At 31.9% G+C, this 23,215-nt stretch overlaps 2 protein-coding genes and 1 long non-coding RNA gene across 4 annotated transcripts; all 3 read left to right on the plus strand.

Moving 5' to 3' along the window:
• Nucleotides 1–670: 670 nt before the first annotated feature.
• Nucleotides 671–1,610, plus strand: LOC149093739 (uncharacterized). Of its 2 annotated transcripts, none has more exons than XR_016198667.1 (3): nt 671–949; nt 1,030–1,152; nt 1,211–1,610. It is a non-coding gene; the product is annotated as an uncharacterized LOC149093739 (long non-coding RNA). The 2 variants fall into 2 exon arrangements; XR_016198668.1 differs by having other exon boundaries at nt 689–912.
• Nucleotides 1,611–5,400: 3,790 nt separating this feature from the next.
• On the plus strand, nt 5,401–14,220 carry LOC107366558 (pre-piRNA 3'-exonuclease trimmer). Its single transcript, XM_015934186.3, has 13 exons — nt 5,401–5,717; nt 5,844–6,006; nt 6,094–6,217; nt 6,276–6,771; nt 6,906–6,991; nt 7,054–7,183; nt 7,405–7,461; nt 8,532–8,577; nt 9,273–9,372; nt 9,434–9,523; nt 9,587–9,678; nt 12,201–12,299; nt 13,770–14,220. The coding sequence occupies exons 1-13, from the start codon at nt 5,642–5,644 to the stop codon at nt 13,837–13,839; spliced, it is 1,629 nt and encodes a 542-aa protein (XP_015789672.1). The 5' UTR covers nt 5,401–5,641; the 3' UTR covers nt 13,840–14,220.
• A 3,779-nt stretch (nt 14,221–17,999) lies between these two features.
• SERCA (ATPase sarcoplasmic/endoplasmic reticulum Ca2+ transporting SERCA) lies at nt 18,000–22,051 on the plus strand. Its single transcript, XM_015934136.3, has 7 exons — nt 18,000–18,906; nt 19,170–19,634; nt 19,766–20,434; nt 20,511–21,067; nt 21,136–21,558; nt 21,628–21,745; nt 21,839–22,051. Exons 1-7 carry the CDS (start codon nt 18,277–18,279, stop codon nt 21,989–21,991), a joined length of 3,015 nt encoding a protein of 1,004 aa, XP_015789622.1. The 5' UTR covers nt 18,000–18,276; the 3' UTR covers nt 21,992–22,051.
• Nucleotides 22,052–23,215: the final 1,164 nt, after the last annotated feature.

Below are 23,215 nucleotides of genomic sequence, written 5' to 3' on the forward strand. Positions count from 1 at the left end.
TAAACTACCGATAGTCGATAGTATCGATTTATGATAATGTTTATTTTTTGGTAATTAAAACTTAAGCCTGGTTTTATGTACAAGTATGCTTTATAAAATATTTTGTACTCACAAGGGAAGTAACCCAGCTGGTACGGGCAGATCAAAATGAAAGTGGATTTAATGGAAAGCCCGTGTCAGAAAACCCTTAAAAACACTAATCTCGCAATGAGCAAATCGATCTGAAAAAAGTTACAGGGTCACAAAGTTTTTGATCGCGGAGGTCAAAATGATTAATAGAATCGAATTTAAGAATAATATTTATGTAAAATCAAATTATTTAGGTGTAAATGATAATGAGGAACCCAAATCTGGCTTCAGTTTTTCTCTACTATTTTTAGTTTGCGAAAAAAAACCATCAAAATGAACACCCGAAAAATATCTCGAAAAACTCAAATCTGAAAAAAAACTTCCTTTAAAATGAAACAAATGTATTTTACATCATAAAATAAGCTGATGTTTTCGGGTGTTCATTTTGATGTTTTTTTCGATTTTTTCGCAAACTAAAAATAGTAGAGAAAAACTGAAGCCAGATTTGGGTTCCTCATTATCATTTACACCTAAATAATTTGATTTTACATAAATATTATTCTTAAATTCGATTCTATTAATCATTTTGACCTCCGCGATCAAAAACTTTGTGACCCTGTAACTTTTTTCAGATCGATTTGCTCATTGCGAGATTAGTGTTTTTAAGGGTTTTCTGACACGGGCTTTCCATTAAATCCACTTTCATTTTGATCTGCCCGTACCAGCTGGGTTACGTCCCTTGTCAGTTCAAACTAAAATACTTCGAAATGAATTTAGATTGTTCCAATTTCACAGTGGTCTTGCCCAAAATCGTTGATGAGCTTCAAAAAGGCAATTTTATTGGTATGTTGACTTTTTGAGTTGTCTATTTACAAAATGAGTTGAGTATAAAGTGATAAACTTAAATCTTGAAATGTCTCAAATTGAACAGACCTACTAAAGCTCTATCTTTTCTCACAGGTTTAAAGTCAACACATACTCCTTTTTTGCTGTCCAAGATTTTATGGGCCACCAATTAGCTGTTTTTCAATAGAAACTGGAGCTATCGAATTCTTAGCTGATAATTTATTCGATTTCAACAAAGTAAGTACTTTGATAGTCTTCTAATGGCACCCACTAATTCTGTCTTTTTCATTGATAGTTTGCTCGTTATGGAATACCCTTTTTGAATAAACCGCAAGAGGAAACATTTAGTAAATGCATGAAGGAGAAGTTTATTTCATTCGACTTATCTTATTCAATGATTGATAGATTGATTGATATTCGAAAACAAATCAAGGAATGGATGATTTTATTGCCCGTCCGAGATGGATGCAGACATGGAGAAAATACCTTTCCTTATCAATCATTCGCCAAAATGCTTAACCTTTGTACATTAATATTTTCAATCTCAGAGATTGTGTTAAATCAAATTTTTAATATAAATAATATCATTCTTAATATTAATAATCTTTTTTGTTGTTCTGATATTGATCAAACTTTTATTTGTAATTTTCTAACTAGATTTGTTCAAAATTAAAATTGTATACAATTTCTTGTCATATTATAAAATTGAATCTATTTCTATCAGAATTGAAATGTCTAACAATGTCAATTCACAGTTTTATATTAACCCTATCTAACATTTAAGTGAATCTTTTTGTAGTAACTTACAATTTGTGGTAATGCTTAGTTATGTTTATTTACATGTATTGTATTTTTTTCTGATATTTCTGAAGTAATCTTTTCCGTTATTTAATTTTCATGTGCAACCATTTCTGTGATTTCACATTTTAAAGGATGTTCTTCATATTTGGGTACAATTTAAAACAATTAGAATTCCATATTTATGCATTCTCGTGTTTTCTTTTAGACATCGTTAAACTCGTGAAAGTGGAGAATTTAACTCTTTGATTAACACCATTTCCTATTGACTTGTGTATATAAAGTCAACCTTTTGCTTTCCTTCTTATCACTGTTTTTTGAATTAACGTTTTAATACTTTGAACATTTATGATTGTGCATTTTCAATACAGCCAGAATCATTTCATTTCAACATGTCATCTCAATTTTTAACCTTTATTTTGATAATTCTTGTTTCTGTCCAGCTATCGTCATGCGGTTGGAATTTCCCTTGGAAAAATGATAAACATGAAGAATCGTCCACAGAAAAAAAAACAGAAAAGAGTTTTAAGGATGACGAACCAAGTTCACCCCCACCAATAGAAGATGATGATTCTAAATTGCCTCTACCTAAAGACACTAATGTGTTATCATTTGATAACAATGAGGATGAGTCTTCGAGGGAAAGTTCAGCTCAACCAACAAAAACGACTCTTGAAAATGTGTCCGCAATGCCTAATGAGGAGTTCGATGAAGAGTCTTCCAAGTTTGCTAACTCTGAAAAGAAAATTAAATCGATGCCAACAACAAGTACTAACTCTACAGATAAAATAGTGAACTACGTTTCTTTAACGACTACTCAAATCACAGATAGCTCAACACCAACAACTGAAAAATCTGAAAGTGAAAGCTCTACAACTGATAACACAAATACGCCAACAACCACAGAAAACACGCTGAATGTTACTGATGATGGTAATAATGTACCTCGCAACGCTGATGAAGATAGAGAAGATTCTAAGGGTACTTCTTCCGTAGTAAGTTCATCAACAATTTCTAGTTCGCTTGAAAACTCCAGCTTTGAAAATGAGGTGGTAAGCAATTCTTCGGAATACATTCTTCCTGAAGTTACTTATGCTCCTAATGACAAAGATATAAGTATATCGATTGATGAGGAAAAGGAGCCCACATCGGATGACCAACAAATTGGAAGAAAAGATAAAGAAATTCATTCACCTCGCAATGTCACTGATGAAGCAGATTACTCAACACAAATAATAACAACTGAAAACTATGAAAGCGGAGACTCTACAACTGATATGACCAATACGCCAAAATTCACAGAAAACATGCTTAATTCTACTTCCAATAATGAAGCTCGCAATGTCATCAATGGTACAGAAAGCTATGATAATGATAAAAAACGTGGTACACTGGTTGGTTCTGGTTCAACCGGCAGTTTCTTTGTTAATTTCACTTTAAATGTCTGTGTTTTTCTAGGTGATCTTTTGTTTTTCAATTCATCATTCACATAAAAATATGAGTTTCTAATATAATTTCACACCAAATAAATTGAAAAAGATATAAAAATTGTCTCAAAAACATTATTCTGACTTATCATTGGAACTCTCAATTCATGTTTGCCTGCATCACTTTCACAAATCTACCCAAGAAACGAATTCGCTCGATTCAAAATTCAAATCTTATATCTTATACACATAATGTCACTAATGAACTAGGTAGCTCAACACAAGAAATAAAAACTATCACCTCTGAAATCGTAAGCTATTCAACTGATGGCACAAATATGCCGACAACCACAGAAAGCAACCGCTACAATGAACACAACTGAAAAGGCTGGATCCATATCTAATGGTACAACACCAGAAGTAAACTTTGGTTCATTTGTAAATTCTGGTTCAACCGGTAATACCAATAGTCAATTAATCCTTAACCTTTGTATATTAATATTTTCAATCTCAGTGATTGTGTGAAATCAAATTAATTATAATAGAATTCTCAATTTTTTGGTGCTTTTTTGTTTTGATATTGATTAAATTTTTATTTGTAATTTTTTAACTAGATTTGTTCAAATTTCAATTTTTATACAATTTGTTGTCACAATATAAAATAAAATCTATTGCTATTAGAACTCAAATGTCTAACAATGTCAATTCAGTGCCTTCGTTTGATTAATGATTTCAAATGCTTTTAATATTCACCCTATCTAACATGTAAGTGAATCTTTTTGTAATAACTTCAATTTGTAGTCATGTTTATTTATTTACATGCGTTGTATTTTTTCACATATTTCTGAAGTAATTTTTCCGTTATTCAATTTTTCATGTACATTAATTCCGGTGATTTCACATTTTATTGGATGTTCTTCATATTTGGATACAATCAAAACAACTAGAAATCCATATTTATGCATTCTCGTGTTTTCTTTTCAACATCATTAGACTCTTGAAAGTGGAAAATTTAACTCTTTGATTAACACCATTTCCTATTGATTGGTGTATATAAAGTCTAACGTTGGTTTGCCTTCTTGTCACTTCTCTTTCGATTAACGTTTTAATACTTTCAACATTTTTGATTCTGGAGATTCAATACAGCCTGTGTTATTTTATTACAACATGGTACCTCTATTTGTTCATTTATTTTTCATAACTGTTATTTTTTTCGAGCTGTTAGTCGGTATTTGGTGGATCATATATTGCACTAAAAATAGTCCTACGATCAAAAATTCAGTTCAATTAACAACAATAACTACTCCTATATATGTGCAAAAGACGCCGAATGAGGATTTCGATGAATACCCAGAAGTGCCATCCAAGTTTGCTAACTCTAAAAAGGAGATTAAATCGCTACTAACAAGAAGTTCTGACTCTACGGATAAAATAGTGAATTACGTTTCTTCAACGACTACTCAAAACACAGATAGCTCAACACCAACAACTGAAAAACCTGAAATCATGAAAAGATCATCTCATTCATCATCATCAAAAGGTTCTTAGTTTAAACTAGTCAACTACGTTCCTTCAATGGTGCATTGGTTGGTTCTGGTTCAAACGGCAGTTTCTTGGGCAATTCAACTTTAAACTTTTGTAATTTCTGGACGATCTTTTATTTTTCAATTCATAGTTCGCTTGAAAATCTCAATTATGTATAATTTTACTTAAAATAAATTGAAAAATACATAAAAATTGTCTCAAAAACATTTTTCTGACTTATTATTGGGACTCTCAATGCATGTGGACCTTAATCAATGCTTCATTCCTCACCAATTTACCCAAAAGCAAAATTAGCTCGATTCAAAATTTAAATCTTTAATATTTTCTCTTCGAATGCTATGAAATTAGCAGTTAATTTAATGAGTGGACAAAATAAATCGGTTCATAAAGATAGCCAACGAAAAATTTTAATAGTTTAGAGATTGAGTAATAAAAGCTATCGTATTATAACTAATTGAGAAGATTATTTTGATCGGAATGTGTTCGAGACATGATACTGCAAATTGTATATAATTTCAATAAAAATTGAGTTCATCTAGTCCAATTTTCATCCGAATTTGAATTAATTTTTTAAACATCAAATCATTTCCAGTATCGTTTCTTTTTAAGATACCGATAGTCGATAGTATCGACTTATGCCGATTCAGCTTGTTTATTTTTTGGTAAATTTGTTACAACTTTATTTACAACTTTTGTGCAATATTTCAGTTGATTTAAGAGTCAAGCTTTGATTAGGTTTGAGGTCATTTAGCCTTATTGGTTATTGCTTCTATCTAAAGATGTGTCATCAAGTTTGTGATTTTAATCGAAATTCATTCTTGAAGAATGCCTCTTGACCATTGACTGTTATGTTTTTCAACTGTAGATGGTAAACGCTTGGAAAAGACTTTTTTTCGTGTAATTCTCTAAGCTTTTATTTTTATTTTTGTACTGCGTTCAAATTAATATACTTCGAAATGAATGTAGATTGTTCCAATTTCACCGCTGTCTTGCCCAAAGTTATTGAGGAGATTCAAAAATGCAATTTCATTGGTATGTTGACTTTTTTCTCTCAAATTTAAAGTTCAAGAATTTTCTCGGTATTCTGTTCTGGGAAATTAAAACTTCAGCCTGGTTTTTATGTATGTGCAAAGCTAATTTATTTTATGGTCTTTTCAGCTATTGACATTGAATTTTCTGGCCTTTTCTGCAATGCTGACTGTACGCCATCACTATTCGATTCCTTGGAGGAGAGATACGTGAAATTGAGAAATAATGTATCCAGCTTTATACCCGTTCAATTGGGAATATCTCTTTTCACTAAAAGCGAAGGAAAAAATGAGTTGAGTATAAAATGATAAACTTCGAAAAAAATCACGGAATGTCTCTATATTGTGCAGACCTGCTAAAGCTCTACCTTATTTCACAGGTTTAAAGTCAACACATACTCCTTTTATTGCTGTCCAAGATTTTATGGACCACCAATTAGCTGTTTTTCATTAGAAACTGGAGCTATCGAATTCTTAGCAGATAATTCATTCGATTTCAACAAAGTAAGTACTTTGATAGTCTTCTAACGGCACCCACTAATTCTGTCTTTTTCATTGATAGTTTGCTCGTTATGGGATACCCTTTTTGAATAAACCGCAAGAGGAAACATTTAGAAAATTCATGAAGGAGAAGTTTATTTCATTCGATTTATCTTATTCAATGATTGATAGATTGATTGATATTCGAAAACAAATCAAGGAATGGATGATTTTATTGCCCGTGCGAGATGGATGCAGACATGGAGAAAATACCTTCCCTTATCAGCCATTCACCAACCCTTTAATAAATTACCTGCTCATCGATCATTTGAGAAAAGAATACAAGAATTTTTGGATCACTCAACAGGGCGATAAGCTATTTATAAAGACTGTTTCACACGCTGAAAGGAAACAATTGATGTCCAGCATTGAAAAGGAAGAAAATGACGTAATTGATTCATGTATTGGTTTAACTAAACTAGTCAATGTTATTATCGAATCTGGTAAACCAATTGTAGGAAACAACATGATGGTTGATCTTACTATGCTTTATCACCATTTTATCGAGCCAATGCCAGGTAAATTATTTGCAAAATATTAAGAATCAACAAACAATTCGCTCTTGATCCAGGGCTGTCTTCGTTTTTTCTTGAAGGTTTTCGAAATTTGTACGCCCATTATTTAATAATGCAAATTTTTCTTTCTCTTTTAGTCAATTTGCAGCACTTCAAGAAAGAAATTTTGAAAAATTTTCCCGTCATCTACGATGTTAAGTCCATTATTTTCAATGTAAAAAAAGTAAGTCTAATACTTTCCAAGATTATTTATTTTCTAACCTTTAAATTTTCTCTTTCTTTCAGTATTTTCCAGCTTACGAAGATAGCCTTTCAGCTCGTAATTTAGAAGATCTTTATGAAAAATTATCCAAACCATCTTTTACAAGTTCATCAAAATTTCAATCCACCATAATTAGAGATGATTCAAAGGACTGTAAGTTCGAAACGGGCAATAATTTTTGGCGACACAAACATTTTCTTATGCCCGACAATCTCCTTCATTAATTACTACTCGAAAGATACCGTAAATTATCGAAGCAATGAAGTCAAAAACCTTTGCTGGTTATTGGGGTACATAAAAAATCCTATTTGTACCAAAAGAATTGCCCAAATCTAATTTATTCAGAGACTTACGATACTTTCTTCTCTTTCAAGGCGATAATGGGAACCATTACCATGATGCAGGATTTGATGCTTATATTACTGGATATGGTAAGTTTTTTAACTGTACAGCAAACAAAATCTTTGATCAAAGTATTTTTGATCGATGTTATCTATTTTGGGACTAAGATTGATTTTGAAACTATATTTAGGATAAGGAAAACAGGAATAGAATGTTTTGCCATGTCAAGGTTGAAAGTTTTCATGGTCAAGGGCATTTAATTTTTGTATTTTCTTTGAAAAAATCAAGTTTGAAAGAAAGTCAGTTGAAAAAATGAAATTTCAACATAGAGAGCTCTGATGCTCATCAATTTTTAAACATTGACTAACCTTGTCAAGATCAATCTTGTGATCAAATGGTTTCATCTAAAAACTTGAATGATCTAAATGAACTTGAAACTGTCGATTGTGTCTACATGTTAAGGTAAAAACTGTCGTTGTCAAAAATATCGCCAACCTTGGATAGAAAAAGAGAAAAGAAATAAGTTTCCAAAATTTTCACAATTGATCTGCTTTGCTAAGTTGGTTATTAATAAGAAACCTCATCTAGAACAGTTAATCTTCATTAACTCATCTCATTTATTTAACTACACTCAATACAAGAAACGGATTTAACTTTGCAACCTTACGCTTGTAGCTAGTATTGGTTTAAGCCTTTCACTATTGTCAAAATCAGCAATCAACAAGTCGATTTCTTAGCTAGATGAGTGATTGACAGTTTGATTACTCTTTCAGTTCAATCAATCATCTATTATTGCCATTAATTTAGTTCACAAAAAAAACTAGAAAGAGTAAGGAAGAGAGGGAGAGTGAAAAGGCAAGCAAGAAAAAGAAAACATGTTAAAGAAAATTCAATTTCTTCAGATGAAGAGCAGCACTCTGAGCCCTCTTACTATTTGAAACTGCCTTTTGTATAATTTATTAAATATACAGATTTTTGCCTGTATTTTTTTCACTTTCGTTCATTCATAAATCATTTTCTAGTTTTTTACCCAATCATTCATATTATTGATCTCGTTCTTTAGTTTCAAAATTCATTTTTCGCCCTCATATGATTATTCAACTATTACCAAGATTTGAAAACATCTAATTCTGACTTTTCTTTCTTTCTTTTTCAACAGTTTTCCTGCGAGTCTGTGCACTCATAGCTGAATATGAATCGGACAAGTAAGTCAACGGTACCATGGCCAATGACAGTTGAATTAAACTGATAAACAAAAAAGGACTGGTTAAAGATGCGATTTGACTTAGGCGAAAGAAAGCTTAGGATTTAGATAATTTGAGAAATTTTAAACAATCTAATGATAATGTTTATTTAAAGCGGCTTGAACTTACTGTTGATGCATGTAAATTACTCATGTTACACAGTTTCTTTAGTTTAGTGATTTATTTCAGAGAAAATCATGCGAAAGTTGAGTAATTCATTTACTTTCACTGATTTCTGTTCATGATACTTTTGCTCTTTATTGCTAAACGCATCATTTCAGAATCATCTTGTTAAATAGCTGATCCAATTTCGTTAATAGGTAAACTTAACTAATGAACTGTTCGATTCAGGAGCAAATATGAGTAAATCTTCCAGTCAAATCTATCAACTCAGTCTCTTATCAATTATTAATTATGTTTTCCAGGTTTACACAGAAAATCACAATTTTCACTGTCTTTATATTCAATTCAACTTTTTGGCATCTTTTCCCTTATTTTGTATCTAGTTACCATTTCATTTATATTTTCATAGTGTCAATCTACTTATGCATACTTGAAATATAGCTTCAGATGATCATATCTTATAAATATGGGTTGTAGATGCGAAAAAGTTAACATGTTAACAATACTAACCTCAGTATCTCTTTTCATTCCAGGTGTATATTGGAACCAGTAGTAGAATGGGAATCTCTTATAAGACCAATAACGCCATTTAAGAATAAAATTAATTTAATTCGAGCTGCATATCACTTTATGGTGAATATTATATTACACGTTATTTTGACCAATAATTTAATTTCCCTTTTCACATTCTTAGGATCTAGAAGCAAAAAGTCAAAAGGCTGTCCGACCTGAGTGGTTAGTCTTGCGATGCCGAGATAAATCTACATCAATCTCCATAGCTCAAGTAAGTCAAGCTAACTTATTGCAATAATGTGAAGTCTAATTTCTTTCTGTCTCATTGTTTCAGATTTACAATACCTTTTCATCCGCCAGTACCACAATAGATTTCAAACAAATCAGTAAAAGTGAAATTGTCTTAGCCGTCGGTAATTTCAGAACGTAAGTAATTTTCAACTTCAGCAAATTGAGGCAAACAAAGCATTCGGTTTTTCAATCAACTTTATGGTGAAAATTTGCAGTTGTCTTAATCAATGGTCTTAAGGGAAATATTTTGCTGTAAAATATTATTTTTCTTGATATATTGAACAAGATTTTTTTTGCAAAAATAAGGTTGCAAGGTTATTAAATTGAGAAAGTGATTAAGAGACTCAACTGTTGAGCTACAAAAATAATTTGCAAAATGTTTAGATGAGAATATTTCTTTTGAAATAGCCATGGTTCATGATGAAATGAAAAGGTGGAAACGTGTAGAGCAATTTGAATAGTTTATATGCAATTCTGGATCCATTTACATGTATGTGAATGCATGTAAAGGCTGGTTCGAGAGGCAAAACTTTGTCTTTAAATTTTATTTCTTCGCTTCTTTATTTTTGGAACTCGCTCAAATTGACAGGGGCAAATCTAATTTAAGAAAATATAACTTACTATTATAATGGCTGCATTTGAATTTCTCTTCATTTCTCTTCATCATCTCTTCTTCAGCTTTTCAGTCAGCTTGATATTAACTACAAAGCAAATCGCTCTAAATCGCACTTTCGTCACCTTGTAAGCCAGTTTGTTTCTTTGTGAACAAAAAAACACTAAACATACTTTCCCTTTGTAAATATTCAGCATGTTTATATTTTCTCTTCTCATCATCTTCATCTCATGCATGTTAAAGTTGCGAGTCTCTTCATCATAATCTATATCTTAATTTGACATTCTTTGCAATCTATTGTGGATATGAAAATATGATATCAAGAAACTGCATGAAAAGGTTGAGATATAACCAAGAAAAGGCTAACTTTCGAATCGCAAAGATCTCGCTCTCAATAAGAAAGGAATCAAAATAAATAATATTTTTTATAATTTCTAACAATTATATTGATTTCTCGTCTTACTAATAGCCATCTTCGCAGATCGAAAGTTAGCCTTTCTTGTGGCATCGCTCGCTTCTCTTCTCAATTGCAATTTACTTTCATTTTTGATTCTCTGGAAATAAGTTATTATAATCAGGGAAATGATTTTTTAGAAATCTTCCAAAATTCATAATTTCTGTTTTTTTTCAATGTAGACTTATTCCCACGACAGTAATTTGCTATAATTGATCACTTTTCCTCATTGATTGTTTTCTTGTAACCTAGTCTGCTCTTAATATTAACCTCTTATTTTTAGATCAGCTTAAAATGTTATTAAAAATATTGAATGCTCATAATTAGATTGCAAGTTTTACAGCATTAGACTTTATTCCTAGATGTTGATATTTTCAGATTTGCCATTTCCAAAATCAATAAGATTCAAAGCGATTTCCGCCTATGATTATAATTTTCAAAGCAATTTATGAATTTCCCGTTTTCAAGTCATAATACATGAGATAATAATACTAAATTGCATTCCGATTCTCGATGATTCACTAGAAGACAATTTTTCATTTCTCCAAATTGAAACTGATTTAATCACATCCTTTACGAGTTCATTCTTACATTAAAAGTTGTAATTTGCATTTTAACTAAATATAAATCTGCTTTTAATATAATTTTAATACTTTATACTTAAAGTTGATCAAGTCAGATACCTAAAAGCCTTGAATATTTCATGTCTACTTCATATACTGAAATAGATTTAGTAAAAAGTAATCTCGAATGTTTTTTTACGAAAAAATACATTAGCAAATCAAATCTCTAACCATCGTTTCTCAGAATTTTTTGGATGAACAATGATTATTCAGTATTTCGATATCAATCCATGAAAATGAATTGACAATTCACTTCTACCTATTAAGACAGAATCTTGACTTAATTATTTTAAGTTTGGTAAAGTCTTAGATGATAATCAGAATAATAGTTTGGCTTTTTGCCAGAATTGTTTCTCCATGAATCCCGCCAAAAGCAATGAAGCTTCATGGAAACCTTGGAATAATTCATTCTCTATTATTTGCATCTTCACCCGCGCTCCAATGAAAACTTCATCTTAAATTGCTGCAAACTTAGCGATTCTTTTATTCACAATTCACTTGTCAACTAACTCAAACTAATTGTTTGAAATCTATTTTTCAAGAATCACAACAATTCCTTCAAAACATGATTGAAATTTAATACACTTTTGAGGCCTTTACAGCAATAAAGCAAAGGTAATGAAAAATGTGAAATTGTTCAAAGACAAATATCAGATGAAAATGTTAACTTTCACAAAACAGAAAATGCAATTGAAAGTTAATTCACTCAATAACATAAAATTTAAATTCTTGGGAAATTAGTTCGTTTTATTAAAAGTTTCTGTCTGAATCTTTTGGGTTCAATTCAAAACGGTAGCAATGAAATGATTTTAATAACTTGGTTTGCCAAGAAACAGATTCACACCAATTATCACCATTATTGTTGCTGAGTTTCTTTATCAATCTCTACATGGAAACAATTGCTTCATTTGTCAAGTTAAATATGCAACAGAACAAAAATACTAATATTTATTTATATTTTTCACAGAGCCCGAGATTTGATTGAAAAGTATCGCAAGGATAAAAATTACATGATAACCAGATACAATTTCATTCGTGATTCAACTGCTGGACGATTGCTGCTGTGGTAAGCTAAATATACAAAGAGCACAAAATGTTGGAAATTTTGATCATTTGGTGACAAAGCAATTGTTTTAATCTAGTCTAAAACAATGTTAAAACACATCAAGGCTGACATTTGAAATTGAAATTTTACTTTTTAACTTTGACTATTAATTTTAACTTTCACATTTACAGTGACGTTCGTTGATATTAATGATTGATGATGATTATGTTGATGATCATCATCATCACTATCATCGCAGTCATCATTATTATCATCTACTAATAATGGAAACACACTCAATTTTCAGGGTTGCCACCAAAAACAATGATTGTTATCATTCAGTATCTAGTAATGATCTTATTTAGGCTCAAATCCTCAAAGCTAATGCGATCAACCTTAATATTTAATATTCACTGTTGATATTACTTCCTTAAGTCAAGCTTTTTGAAAAAAAATCTTTCATCCAAACTCTTGAACATCCCAAACAATGGATTAGATTATTCTTGAAAGCAAATGATTACCAAATTAGAATTCATTTTCTTTCCTTTCAGAACATTAATTTCTCAACTTTTACCTCATCTAAGCCTTTTTTTTCCTTCTGACGTTGGTACATCTTTTCACTTTACCATGTTTACCTTCTTCTTTAGCCAGCAAATTTTTGGCTACTAAACAACTTTGGCACATCATCATCTCTGTCATCTCTATCTTCCTCTTACCCATCCTCATCACCATCTTCATCTTGCCTCTTTTTCCCACCTTCATTACTTTTTCCACTCTTACTTTTCTCTCATTTAATCGTCATTTCTCTTTGTCTATTTTATTTCAAAGTAAATATAATAGTTTCATTTGCGTAACATTGAACACACAGAAATCATGAAAACTGTACCTGGCAATCAACACTCGCTATTAATTAACTAAAATTGCATTTGCTAACATTTAAAATTAAACTTGTCGAGAAGAAAAGGCAAGAAAAGGTTTTAAATGACTCAAAAATTGCAACTTGATCCCAGCCCAAAATTATCAAACCAATACAAATCAATATAATATCAACAATATAATCAAAGGGTCATCAGTACAGCAATTTTTGAGTCAACTTAAATGGATTCTAGTTTAGCATATAAATAGCATCTTGTTGATTCATCTTATGTTACATGATTATTTTCAGATTTTAATTTTTCTTTCCTCTCATCCAACGTCATCTTATTTTCAATGTTTCTAAGATTTTTACATTGTTATCGATGCAGAAAATCTGATAAAGATTTTTCTCCAGCCATTAGTTGATTTTCTTTCACTATTTCAACTATTGCTGCCAACAATTTTCATTTTCTTACAATAAACCTTTCATTATTATTAACATTAACAATTTTTGCCAACAAGGCTAAGCTTTTCGTCATGTCACCATCAAAATTTTCTTCAATATTTTGCCTCTTTTGACTATTTTTGCACTTCTATCATTTTAATGTCAATTTTGTATTTATTTCAATCTCATAGGACAACTTTGATCATTGGTGCTGGATCAACTGGATACCTTGTACACAAAGTGATGTCAAAATATCTCTAACTTGAATGTACCATTTGAAACATTTGCCGTATAATCATGGAGTCAAGCAAAACCAAAGATAGATATTGAAAGCTGGAAAATTGACCATTCTCTGGCCATTAGATATTCTTATGATTATGTGTTCGGTGTTGAAGCATCTATGTGATTACCTTTGAGCTTTCAAAATAGGAATTCTTAAAGATTTTAAAACTGTCAACCTTAAGGCTAATATTTTCGTAAAAATTACCTTTTGGCTTTTTTATATTTTATAAACCGTTAAATTACGGAAATTGAAATTAGTTTCTGTAAATAGTCAAATTATTGTCACAAATTTTGTACTATCATGTAACAATGGAACCAATGTCAACAATATAAATAGCATTTTTGTTAATCAGATGATAACTGAATGATTTCTCAATTCTTTAAACAAAAATACTGTCATCACATTGATCTGAACCCATTCGCCAAATTTTATTATTTTGCAATTCTAATTCTATTGTCTTCTTCTCTATTTGCCAGAGCATCTCCATCCAAGTGAACACGAACATCCAGAAAATGCAATTAACTTTGATTGAGATACTTGAAGAGATTGGAAAAAAGCAGAACGAAGAAGAAGAAGATAAAAAGACAAAATCTAAATACTAAAGTAAATAATTGTAATTATGAGACAAAGAGCTTCGAAAGATGTACGTCGACTTGTTGGCATCTATTTTTTACCTTCAAGACTTCAAACCCAAAAAAGGATTCACATTGAAAGGCATCCTTTTGCCTCATTCCCGGTGCTCGGTTTATCACAGGAGGAAGGAGAAGGGAAGATAATGACGACAGACGAAAAAGAGAAATAGAAAGATGATTCTATTTTTGCCTCCCTCGGCCTAATCCAGGAACAAGATAATCATTCTTGAAAGAAAAGACAGAATAAAAAAGAAGATGGAAACTGAAAGTAACAACAGTTTCTTCAACATCTCTTTCATCTTGTACCTATCCTACTAGCCTGGAACTCATCTTCATCAACTGTTCAGTATATTTTGATTCTGCTGTCACCAACATCTATAAACCACTGATTTGTACTGGTAAAGATGATAAAGGAAGATAAAGAAGAAGAAGATGATGACCTTGACTGATAAGTAATGACAGAACAAGAAGAATAATTAAAGCTGAGTTACCTAGAGAAAGAGGAAAGGGATGAAGATGAAGATGGATCTATCGGATATTCAAATAATCTGTTGATGTTCCAAGATTAGATGTTCCCTGGAATAATAAGAACGGCATCTTTTTAATTCCTTTTAACTTTCCAATCCAATTAACTGTGCCAAGAAACTTGATTGCCACACAAAACAAAACAACAATCTCATGTGTACACAATTTATGTATACAATTTAATTAGACAGTGTTAATTGTGTTAATAGGTTTAAACATTTTTGTATATTAATTTTCACCAATCTCGTCTCTTTCAATGCAAACCTAACCAACATTGAAAATTGATTTACTATCGATTGAATGTATTTTATAAAGCATTGAAATTTTTATTTTCATGATTAAAAACACATGAAAATGGTGTAAACAGTGAATAGCAATTAAATTGTCTGGTTTTAATAATTTTCCTGTTTTGTGCAATTAAACTCTATTTTTAGTGTTACTGTCACAATTATATTTTTGTAATTTGAAATGATGAGCCAATAAAAAAATGCTAAACAATGTAAGCTACTGTTATTGTAAACCATGTAATTGCATGTAAGCAAATTTTATCACCTTAATGAAACGTGTTTAATGATTACAAAATTGTCAATAATAATTCATTGATTGTAATCTAATCAGGATCATTTTAATCCATTTAATTCATGTTTAATGATGCCAATACGTTCACCTTTGACTATAGACATTTATGAAGCTTGCAAGCTAAATCTATCCTGCAAGGTTGGTAAAAGCAGTTGAACAAATAGCAAACTGGCGATTGAATTTCAAGTCAATTGTGTCAACTAATCAAGTTTGTTTAACTTAAATTTGATAGAGAAAATGGAAAGATATATAATAATTAGAATGGAAATAAAAGTAAATTGAAATAACTTGCAAGAAAAGATTGGGGAATGAGAAAAGTGCCAAAGTAACTCTGAAGCCAACAAATTCCTGGCTTAAAGTGAAGGTTAACCTGCAAAGTGGATTAGATTTGAAGAATGAATCAACAATTAAGGCTGATGATGATGATGAAGAAGATGATGATTAGATGGTTATTTTAAAAACTGTTGCAAATCATTTGTGATGTTCAATGTTTCATCTGAAAATGTGCAATACAAATCAACTATGGAAAAGGACAGTTACCAGTTTAACCAGATTTTAACCAGTGACCAACCAGTCAAGTTAAATAATGAAACCATCAATATTAATCTCAATTTAGACGATGACACAAATGAATACACACAACGGCACTTCCTAATCATTGCAATTGTATTTTCAGAGCTGCTCAAGGTGACCCTGAATTGAATAATAGGTAAAATGAAGAGCTTCGTTCATTTAGGTTTATCATAATTAAGATCATTATTAATTTAGTTGAAGATGTTGATTGGAAATTTTGTAATGTTTCAGTGTAAAAAATGGAGTAATTGCTTGAAAGCTTGAATTGAATGGTCAATCAAAATCTTCAATGGCTCGGATCAAGAGTTAAAGGTTGAATTATTAATAGGCCTGAAACATTTTTACCATTTCTTTTCACGTTTTTTTACCAAATTGAATCAAGATGGATAATTATGGTTGGTTCATTATTTGGATTCAAATGCTGGTTATAGCCTTGGAAAGATTAACAACAGAAAAATCATAAGAAATCATTGAGTTGAAAGGAAAATCACGTAAATAAAGATAATCTTTCCATTGAAATCTATTCTTGCATTAGTCTTTTTTTTTCATCATCATGTTTGCCATCTTCACTACTATCATCATTTTTAGTATCATCATCGTCACCATTTAACTTGTTCAATTTCTTTGAACTGACAAACTTTCATTTTGAAAATCATGGTTTTGGCCTTCAGACTGTTCAAACTCTTCATGTTCATCCTTTTTTTTCCTGGTAACAAGGTCAATAGACACTGTTTCACTTTGGTTCTGTACCTTTTTTTAACAACATTTTGATTGATATATAAGACTAATTTATTTTCACACCTTTGACTGAATCACTTTCAATGTTACAATAATCAAATGATATTAAATTTACATGTAACAGTCGCTATTGACAAAGGTCAATGACAAAAGGAAATTCAAATAATTTCTTGGTAAGCACTCATTCAAACCTGAAATTGATAAAAATTAAAAGACAAAAGGATATTTTGCTATATTTATAAATTCTGTTGCAATGTTAATATTTTTATCTATTAAGCGTGTATCACCAAAACTAGGTTATCTCTCTACCTATTTATACCTCGAATAATTGCAATTAAATTACAAGTTTGAAAAGATTGCCAATTAGTATGTTTAATCAAAGGAGAAAGCATGAAAAAAAGACAATAAAACTTTCAATGGAAATCTAATATTTTATGTAAAAAAAAGGTAAGAAAATCACAAAAGTGAATCACGAATTACTGAAACACATGAAAATGTAAAACAATGTAACAATGTATCAATGTTGATGATGGTGGTGATTGTGGAAATGGTGGAAATGTTGAGGGTGGTGATAAGATGATGTCAATATGTTGAAGAGGTAATCCATTGACAGGAAAAAAGATTTTAAAAAGTTTAAAATGGAGTCGGTGGAATGTTAACTGAATAGTAAAATTTTGGAATCAAGAAAAAAGGCTTTCTTCATGTGAAAGGAAAGGGTAAACATTGAAAGAAAGAGAAGAGATCACAGTTGATACGCATCAGCTGAACAAGTTGAAGATTGAAGACTATGCCCAAGAAGTGTTCAAGTCCATTTTCTTGGTTAAAGATGGAAACAAGTATACAAAAAGAAAGGGAATCATCTTTTAAAGGTAAAGAAGTTTTATGTTTACCTTTATCTGGTTTTTACTCTTCACTCTCTTTACGTAATCAAAAGCGAACACCGGTATTGCGTATCATGATCTAATCAATAGATGGCGACAGGTAATGGTTTAAAAGGTTTGGTTACGCAGAATCTTATGTGAAAAAAAACAAATGAAACTGTGAATGGGAAATAGAGAGAGGAAAGACAGAGTCATCATTACTAGTCTCGCGCAAATAGAAATTCATTTCACAGAATGAGCAATAATCTTTCTCGATATATAAAAGTGTTTTTCTAGCCCATATCAACCTATTTAATCCAGTTTGCCCCTTCATCATCTAATCCCTTTATACTGACAACCAAACAACACACTGAAACATCATCATAGAACATTTTATACTAAGATAATAATATTGTATTTAATATACATTAACACCATTGTGCTTCAGCAAACGGTGTAACATCATCAGTCAGCCACACACAAAAAACCCTCATCATCAACTACAGCTATGGAGTTGGCCCATTGTAAAACCTATCAGGAAGTGCTTGATAATTTTCAAACTGACCCGGAGAGAGGATTAACTGACGATCAAGTTAAAAAGTATCAAGCCAAGTATGGTCTCAATGAGTTACCCACAGAAGAGGGTAAATCATTGTGGCAATTGGTTTTGGAGCAATTTGATGATCTTTTAGTGAAAATTTTACTTCTTGCGGCCATAATTTCATTTGTGCTTGCTTTCTTTGAAGAAGATGAAGACACTATTACAGCCTTTGTTGAACCTTTTGTCATTTTACTCATTCTTATTGCTAACGCTGTGGTTGGTGTTTGGCAGGAAAGAAATGCTGAAAGTGCAATTGAAGCTCTCAAGGAGTATGAACCCGAGATGGGAAAGGTTATCCGGGCCAACAAACAAGGTGTACAAAAAATTAGAGCCAAAGAAATTGTTCCTGGAGACTTGGTTGAATTCTCGGTCGGTGACAAAGTTCCCGCTGATATTAGGTTAATCAAGATATACTCAACAACCCTGAGGGTTGACCAATCTATTCTTACTGGTGAATCTGTCTCTGTGATTAAACACACCGACCCTGTACCCGACCCAAGGGCTGTAAATCAGGATAAGAAGAATATTTGTTTCTCGGTAAGCTTGATTCTGTTACTTTCCCTGATTGTGCACCATTTCAACCTTTACTTTTTTTCCATATCGTCATCACTCATCTTAATCTTGAATGGGCTCACTTGGATTACAAATGTATCCTTATAGCAAAAACCAAACAGTCATTCACCTTCAAGCCTCTTTTTTTATAGAGATCCTAATTAACTCTTTCCTGTTTGTTTATTTGCACTACTGGTATCATTCTTATTTAATTTTCATCTCTATTTTTTTCTGCTATCGATGTCTAGGGTACAAATATTGCTGCTGGTAAAGCCAAAGGTATCGTCATCGGTACTGGTCTTGAAACCGCTATTGGTAAGATTCGTACTGAAATGAGTGAAACTGAAGAAGTCAAAACTCCACTCCAACAAAAACTTGATGAGTTTGGTGAACAATTATCAAAAGTAATCTCAATTATCTGTGTTGCTGTCTGGGCTATCAACATTGGACACTTTAATGATCCAATTCACGGCGGCTCTTGGCTAAAGGGTGCCATCTACTATTTCAAGATCGCTGTTGCACTAGCTGTTGCAGCTATCCCCGAAGGTTTACCTGCTGTGATCACTACTTGCTTAGCCTTAGGTACTCGAAGGATGGCCAAAAAGAATGCCATTGTTCGATCTTTACCCTCAGTCGAAACATTAGGTTGTACATCTGTCATTTGCTCTGATAAGACAGGTACCCTTACCACAAATCAAATGTCAGTTAGTAGGGTGAGTAGATTTCACACCTTGGTCTAATCAATAAGAATCAATATCAATCTATGTCTTGATGTTGTTAAGGTTTCAATCAATCTAATTTGAATGATTTTACTAATGCAATTTTCTTTTGATCTCATTAACAGTTCTTTATTATCAGAGATGCCTCTGGTAGTGACTGTGAATTAGATGAATTTGAAGTTACCGGATCAACTTACGAACCCATTGGTGATGTCTTCATCAAGGGACAACGAGCAAAGTCTAGTGATTACGATCAATTATTCGAAATGACCACTATTTGTGTCATGTGCAATGATTCCAGTATTGACTTTAATGAGTTCAAACAAGCCTTCGAGAAGGTCGGTGAAGCCACTGAAACTGCTCTCGTCGTATTAGCTGAAAAATTAAATCCATGGGGCTACAGTAAATCTGGATTAAGTCGACGAGATGCTGCCTTAGTAGTGAACCACAATATCCAATCCATGTGGAGAAAAGAGTTTACCCTTGAGTTCTCTCGAGATCGAAAATCAATGAGCTCTTTCTGTGTTCCTAAAAAAGTTGACAAACTTGGATCTGGACCAAAGATGTTTGTTAAAGGAGCTCCTGAAGGAGTTCTTGATCGATGCTCACACGTTCGAGTCGGAGACCGTAAAGTTCCAATGACCGAAGGTATTAGAAATAAAATTTTAGAAACTACCAGACAATATGGTACTGGTAGAGATACCCTCAGATGTCTTGCTCTTGCAACTATTGACAGTCCAATGGCTCCTGATGAGATGGATCTTAATGACGCTACCAAGTTTATCAATTATGAGGTACACTTTCAATCATTTAGATTTTTATAGTATTTTAATTGTAATATTAATGCAATTTACTTTTGCAAATTTTCAGGTTAACTGTACTTTCGTTGGTGTCGTTGGTATGTTGGATCCTCCTCGTAAAGAAGTCTTTGATTCAATCATGAGATGTCGAGCTGCTGGTATTCGAGTTATCGTCATTACTGGTGACAACAAGGCCACTGCTGAAGCTATTTGCCGAAGAATCGGAGTATTCGGTGAAGACGAAGACACCTTCGGAAAGTCATACTCTGGTCGTGAATTTGATGACTTACCTGTATATGAACAACGTGAAGCTATCCGTAAAGCTCGACTATTCTCCCGTGTAGAACCTTCACACAAGTCCAAAATTGTTGAATTTCTACAAGCTGATGGTGAAATTTCTGCTATGACTGGTGATGGTGTAAATGATGCCCCTGCTCTTAAGAAAGCCGAAATTGGTATTGCTATGGGTTCAGGAACTGCTGTTGCTAAATCAGCTGCTGAAATGGTTTTAGCTGATGACAATTTCTCATCCATTGTTGCTGCCGTAGAGGAAGGTCGTGCTATTTATAATAATATGAAACAATTCATTCGATATCTCATTTCATCCAACATTGGTGAAGTTGTGAGGTAAAACTTCAACTCTTGGAATATATTTAAATTGAAATACTAATCAATGTCTTTTTTTCTCTCCATAGTATTTTCTTGACTGCCGCTCTTGGTCTTCCCGAAGCCTTGATTCCAGTACAATTACTTTGGGTTAACCTAGTCACTGACGGTTTACCAGCCACAGCATTAGGTTTTAATCCACCTGATCTTGACATTATGGAACGACCTCCTCGACGAGCTAACGAACCACTCATCACCGGATGGTTATTCTTTAGGTATATGGCTGTTGGTTGCTATGTCGGTGCTGCCACTGTAGGCGCTGCCGCTTGGTGGTTCTTAGCCGCTCCTGATGGACCTCATCTTACATTCTATCAACTTAGCCACCATCTTCAATGCCTTGGTGGGGACGAAGCATTTGCAAATGTAGATTGTGCTATTTTCCGTGACCCTCATCCAATGACTATGGCCTTATCTGTATTAGTTACCATTGAAATGTTGAATGCTCTCAACAGGTATGCATGAGTTGCAACAATTTAATTTAATCAGTTTCTAAATGAAAAATCTTTTTTGTTATTTCACAGTTTATCTGAAAACCAATCTCTTCTTGCAATGCCACCATGGAAAAACCCATGGCTTTTGGGTGCTATGGCTCTTTCAATGGGTCTTCACTTTTTCCTTCTCTATGTCGATTTCATCTCGGTATGTATAAATTTAAATTATTCAAATTTAACCTATTAGATTATTTATTACTTCAGTTTATTAATTTTTAATCTTTTCTTTGTTTCAATTCAGGTAATCTTCTCTGTTTGCCCACTTAACGCTGAGGAATGGTGGACAGTACTCAAGATCTCAGGTCCGGTTGTCTTATTAGATGAAGCCTTGAAATTAATTTCAAGAAAGTTCATCGATACTAATGTTATGGCATCTTTAAACAAAAACAAATAATTTCAAACATTATGTCTAATAATGTAAATTGTATCATTAAAATATACTATTTAATGGTTATTTTGATCGCCATTTTATTAATAGTAATGATTTAAATCAAATAGTTTTTATCAGTCTACAATGTAAATGTGACTTGTGATTTGAGTTTGTTTATAAATAATGGTTTTAAGTTAAAAATTCAATTCAATTGCTTGCTTTAAATTATTTTAATAGTAAATACAACTTGAAAAGATGATACATTATTAGCTTAATTGTAAATAATGGCTAACAGTAGATCTATCTCAAACAAAAAAATTGTTGAAACTCTCATACAAGTTATTTATCACTATTTATCTTGACGCTCTGAATGTTAGTGTACAAACATTTCTTCCGATAATCAATATTAATGAGAAATCAAGTTGCGAGTTTATTGTTAGCACGAGGTGTTGCTTACAAACTAATCAATTAGGTTTTAAATTGAGTTGAGTTGAGAAATATTACTTTGCATTCCTCAGGAATTACTCAATTAACTCACATGAAACAAAATAATTTGCTCATTAATTAGCAATAGAATAGTTATTTTTAATAAAACCGCCGGCTTAAGATATTTACAAACAGATTTAGTCATCAATATTTTACATTTCATCTAACAATGTAAGTCGTTCACAAAGAGTAATATACTGTTGTATTGCTCTTTGTTAGCAATGCTGAGTTGTTGCTTGTTTTTCATGAGATATTGTTTTGATTGTTAATATTTTAACCTTCATAGTTAATCTTAAATGAAATGAAAATACCTGAGTCCGCTGTTTATCCTTATTGTGATTATATTGAATGTAGATAAGATTTCATTGTACTTAGCCTTGCTAGCTTCAGCATTATGGTAAAACTGTATTGTCTCTGATTGCCAATTAGGTTAACAGTTTGCATAAAATTTTGGCAACCAACTTTACCCTCTTTTCATCATCCAGCCTTGCCCTGGATAATTAAATTTCAGGATTAGAGCATTTGTCTCCTTGCATGTGTATTTGAACGTAAACAATAACCAATCATGATGAATTTGGAGGATTAAATACAGAATCAAAGTCTCAAAGGCGCTTCACAAGACTATATCACTTTAAGATTATAAATTCATATTGTAAGATATCTAAATATAAATGGACTTCTAGAATGAATCTTGACAAACTAAACAAATGGTCTGATTGAAGGTAGAGTGAAAATAAGATTAAAATGGATTTATTCATTTTA

This window comes from Tetranychus urticae, chromosome 2 (assembly GCF_039701765.1).
Source record: "Tetranychus urticae isolate SD_2017Ah chromosome 2, NJAU_TeUrti_SD_1.0, whole genome shotgun sequence".
In the NCBI taxonomy this organism is placed as follows: Eukaryota; Metazoa; Arthropoda; class Arachnida; order Trombidiformes; family Tetranychidae; genus Tetranychus; species Tetranychus urticae.

Coding starts and splice junctions, on each gene's coding strand:
- SERCA (XM_015934136.3), top strand. CDS start 18,277: ATGGAGTTGGCCCATTGTAAAACCTATCAGGAAGTGCTTGATAATTTT. Junction 19,635..19,765: donor ATCAAATGTCAGTTAGTAGG/GTGAGTAGATTT, acceptor TCTCATTAACAG/TTCTTTATTATCAGAGATGC. Junction 20,435..20,510: donor CCAAGTTTATCAATTATGAG/GTACACTTTCAA, acceptor GCAAATTTTCAG/GTTAACTGTACTTTCGTTGG.
- LOC107366558 (XM_015934186.3), top strand. CDS start 5,642: ATGAATGTAGATTGTTCCAATTTCACCGCTGTCTTGCCCAAAGTTATT. Junction 5,718..5,843: donor TCAAAAATGCAATTTCATTG/GTATGTTGACTT, acceptor TGGTCTTTTCAG/CTATTGACATTGAATTTTCT. Junction 12,300..13,769: donor GCTGGACGATTGCTGCTGTG/GTAAGCTAAATA, acceptor TCAATCTCATAG/GACAACTTTGATCATTGGTG.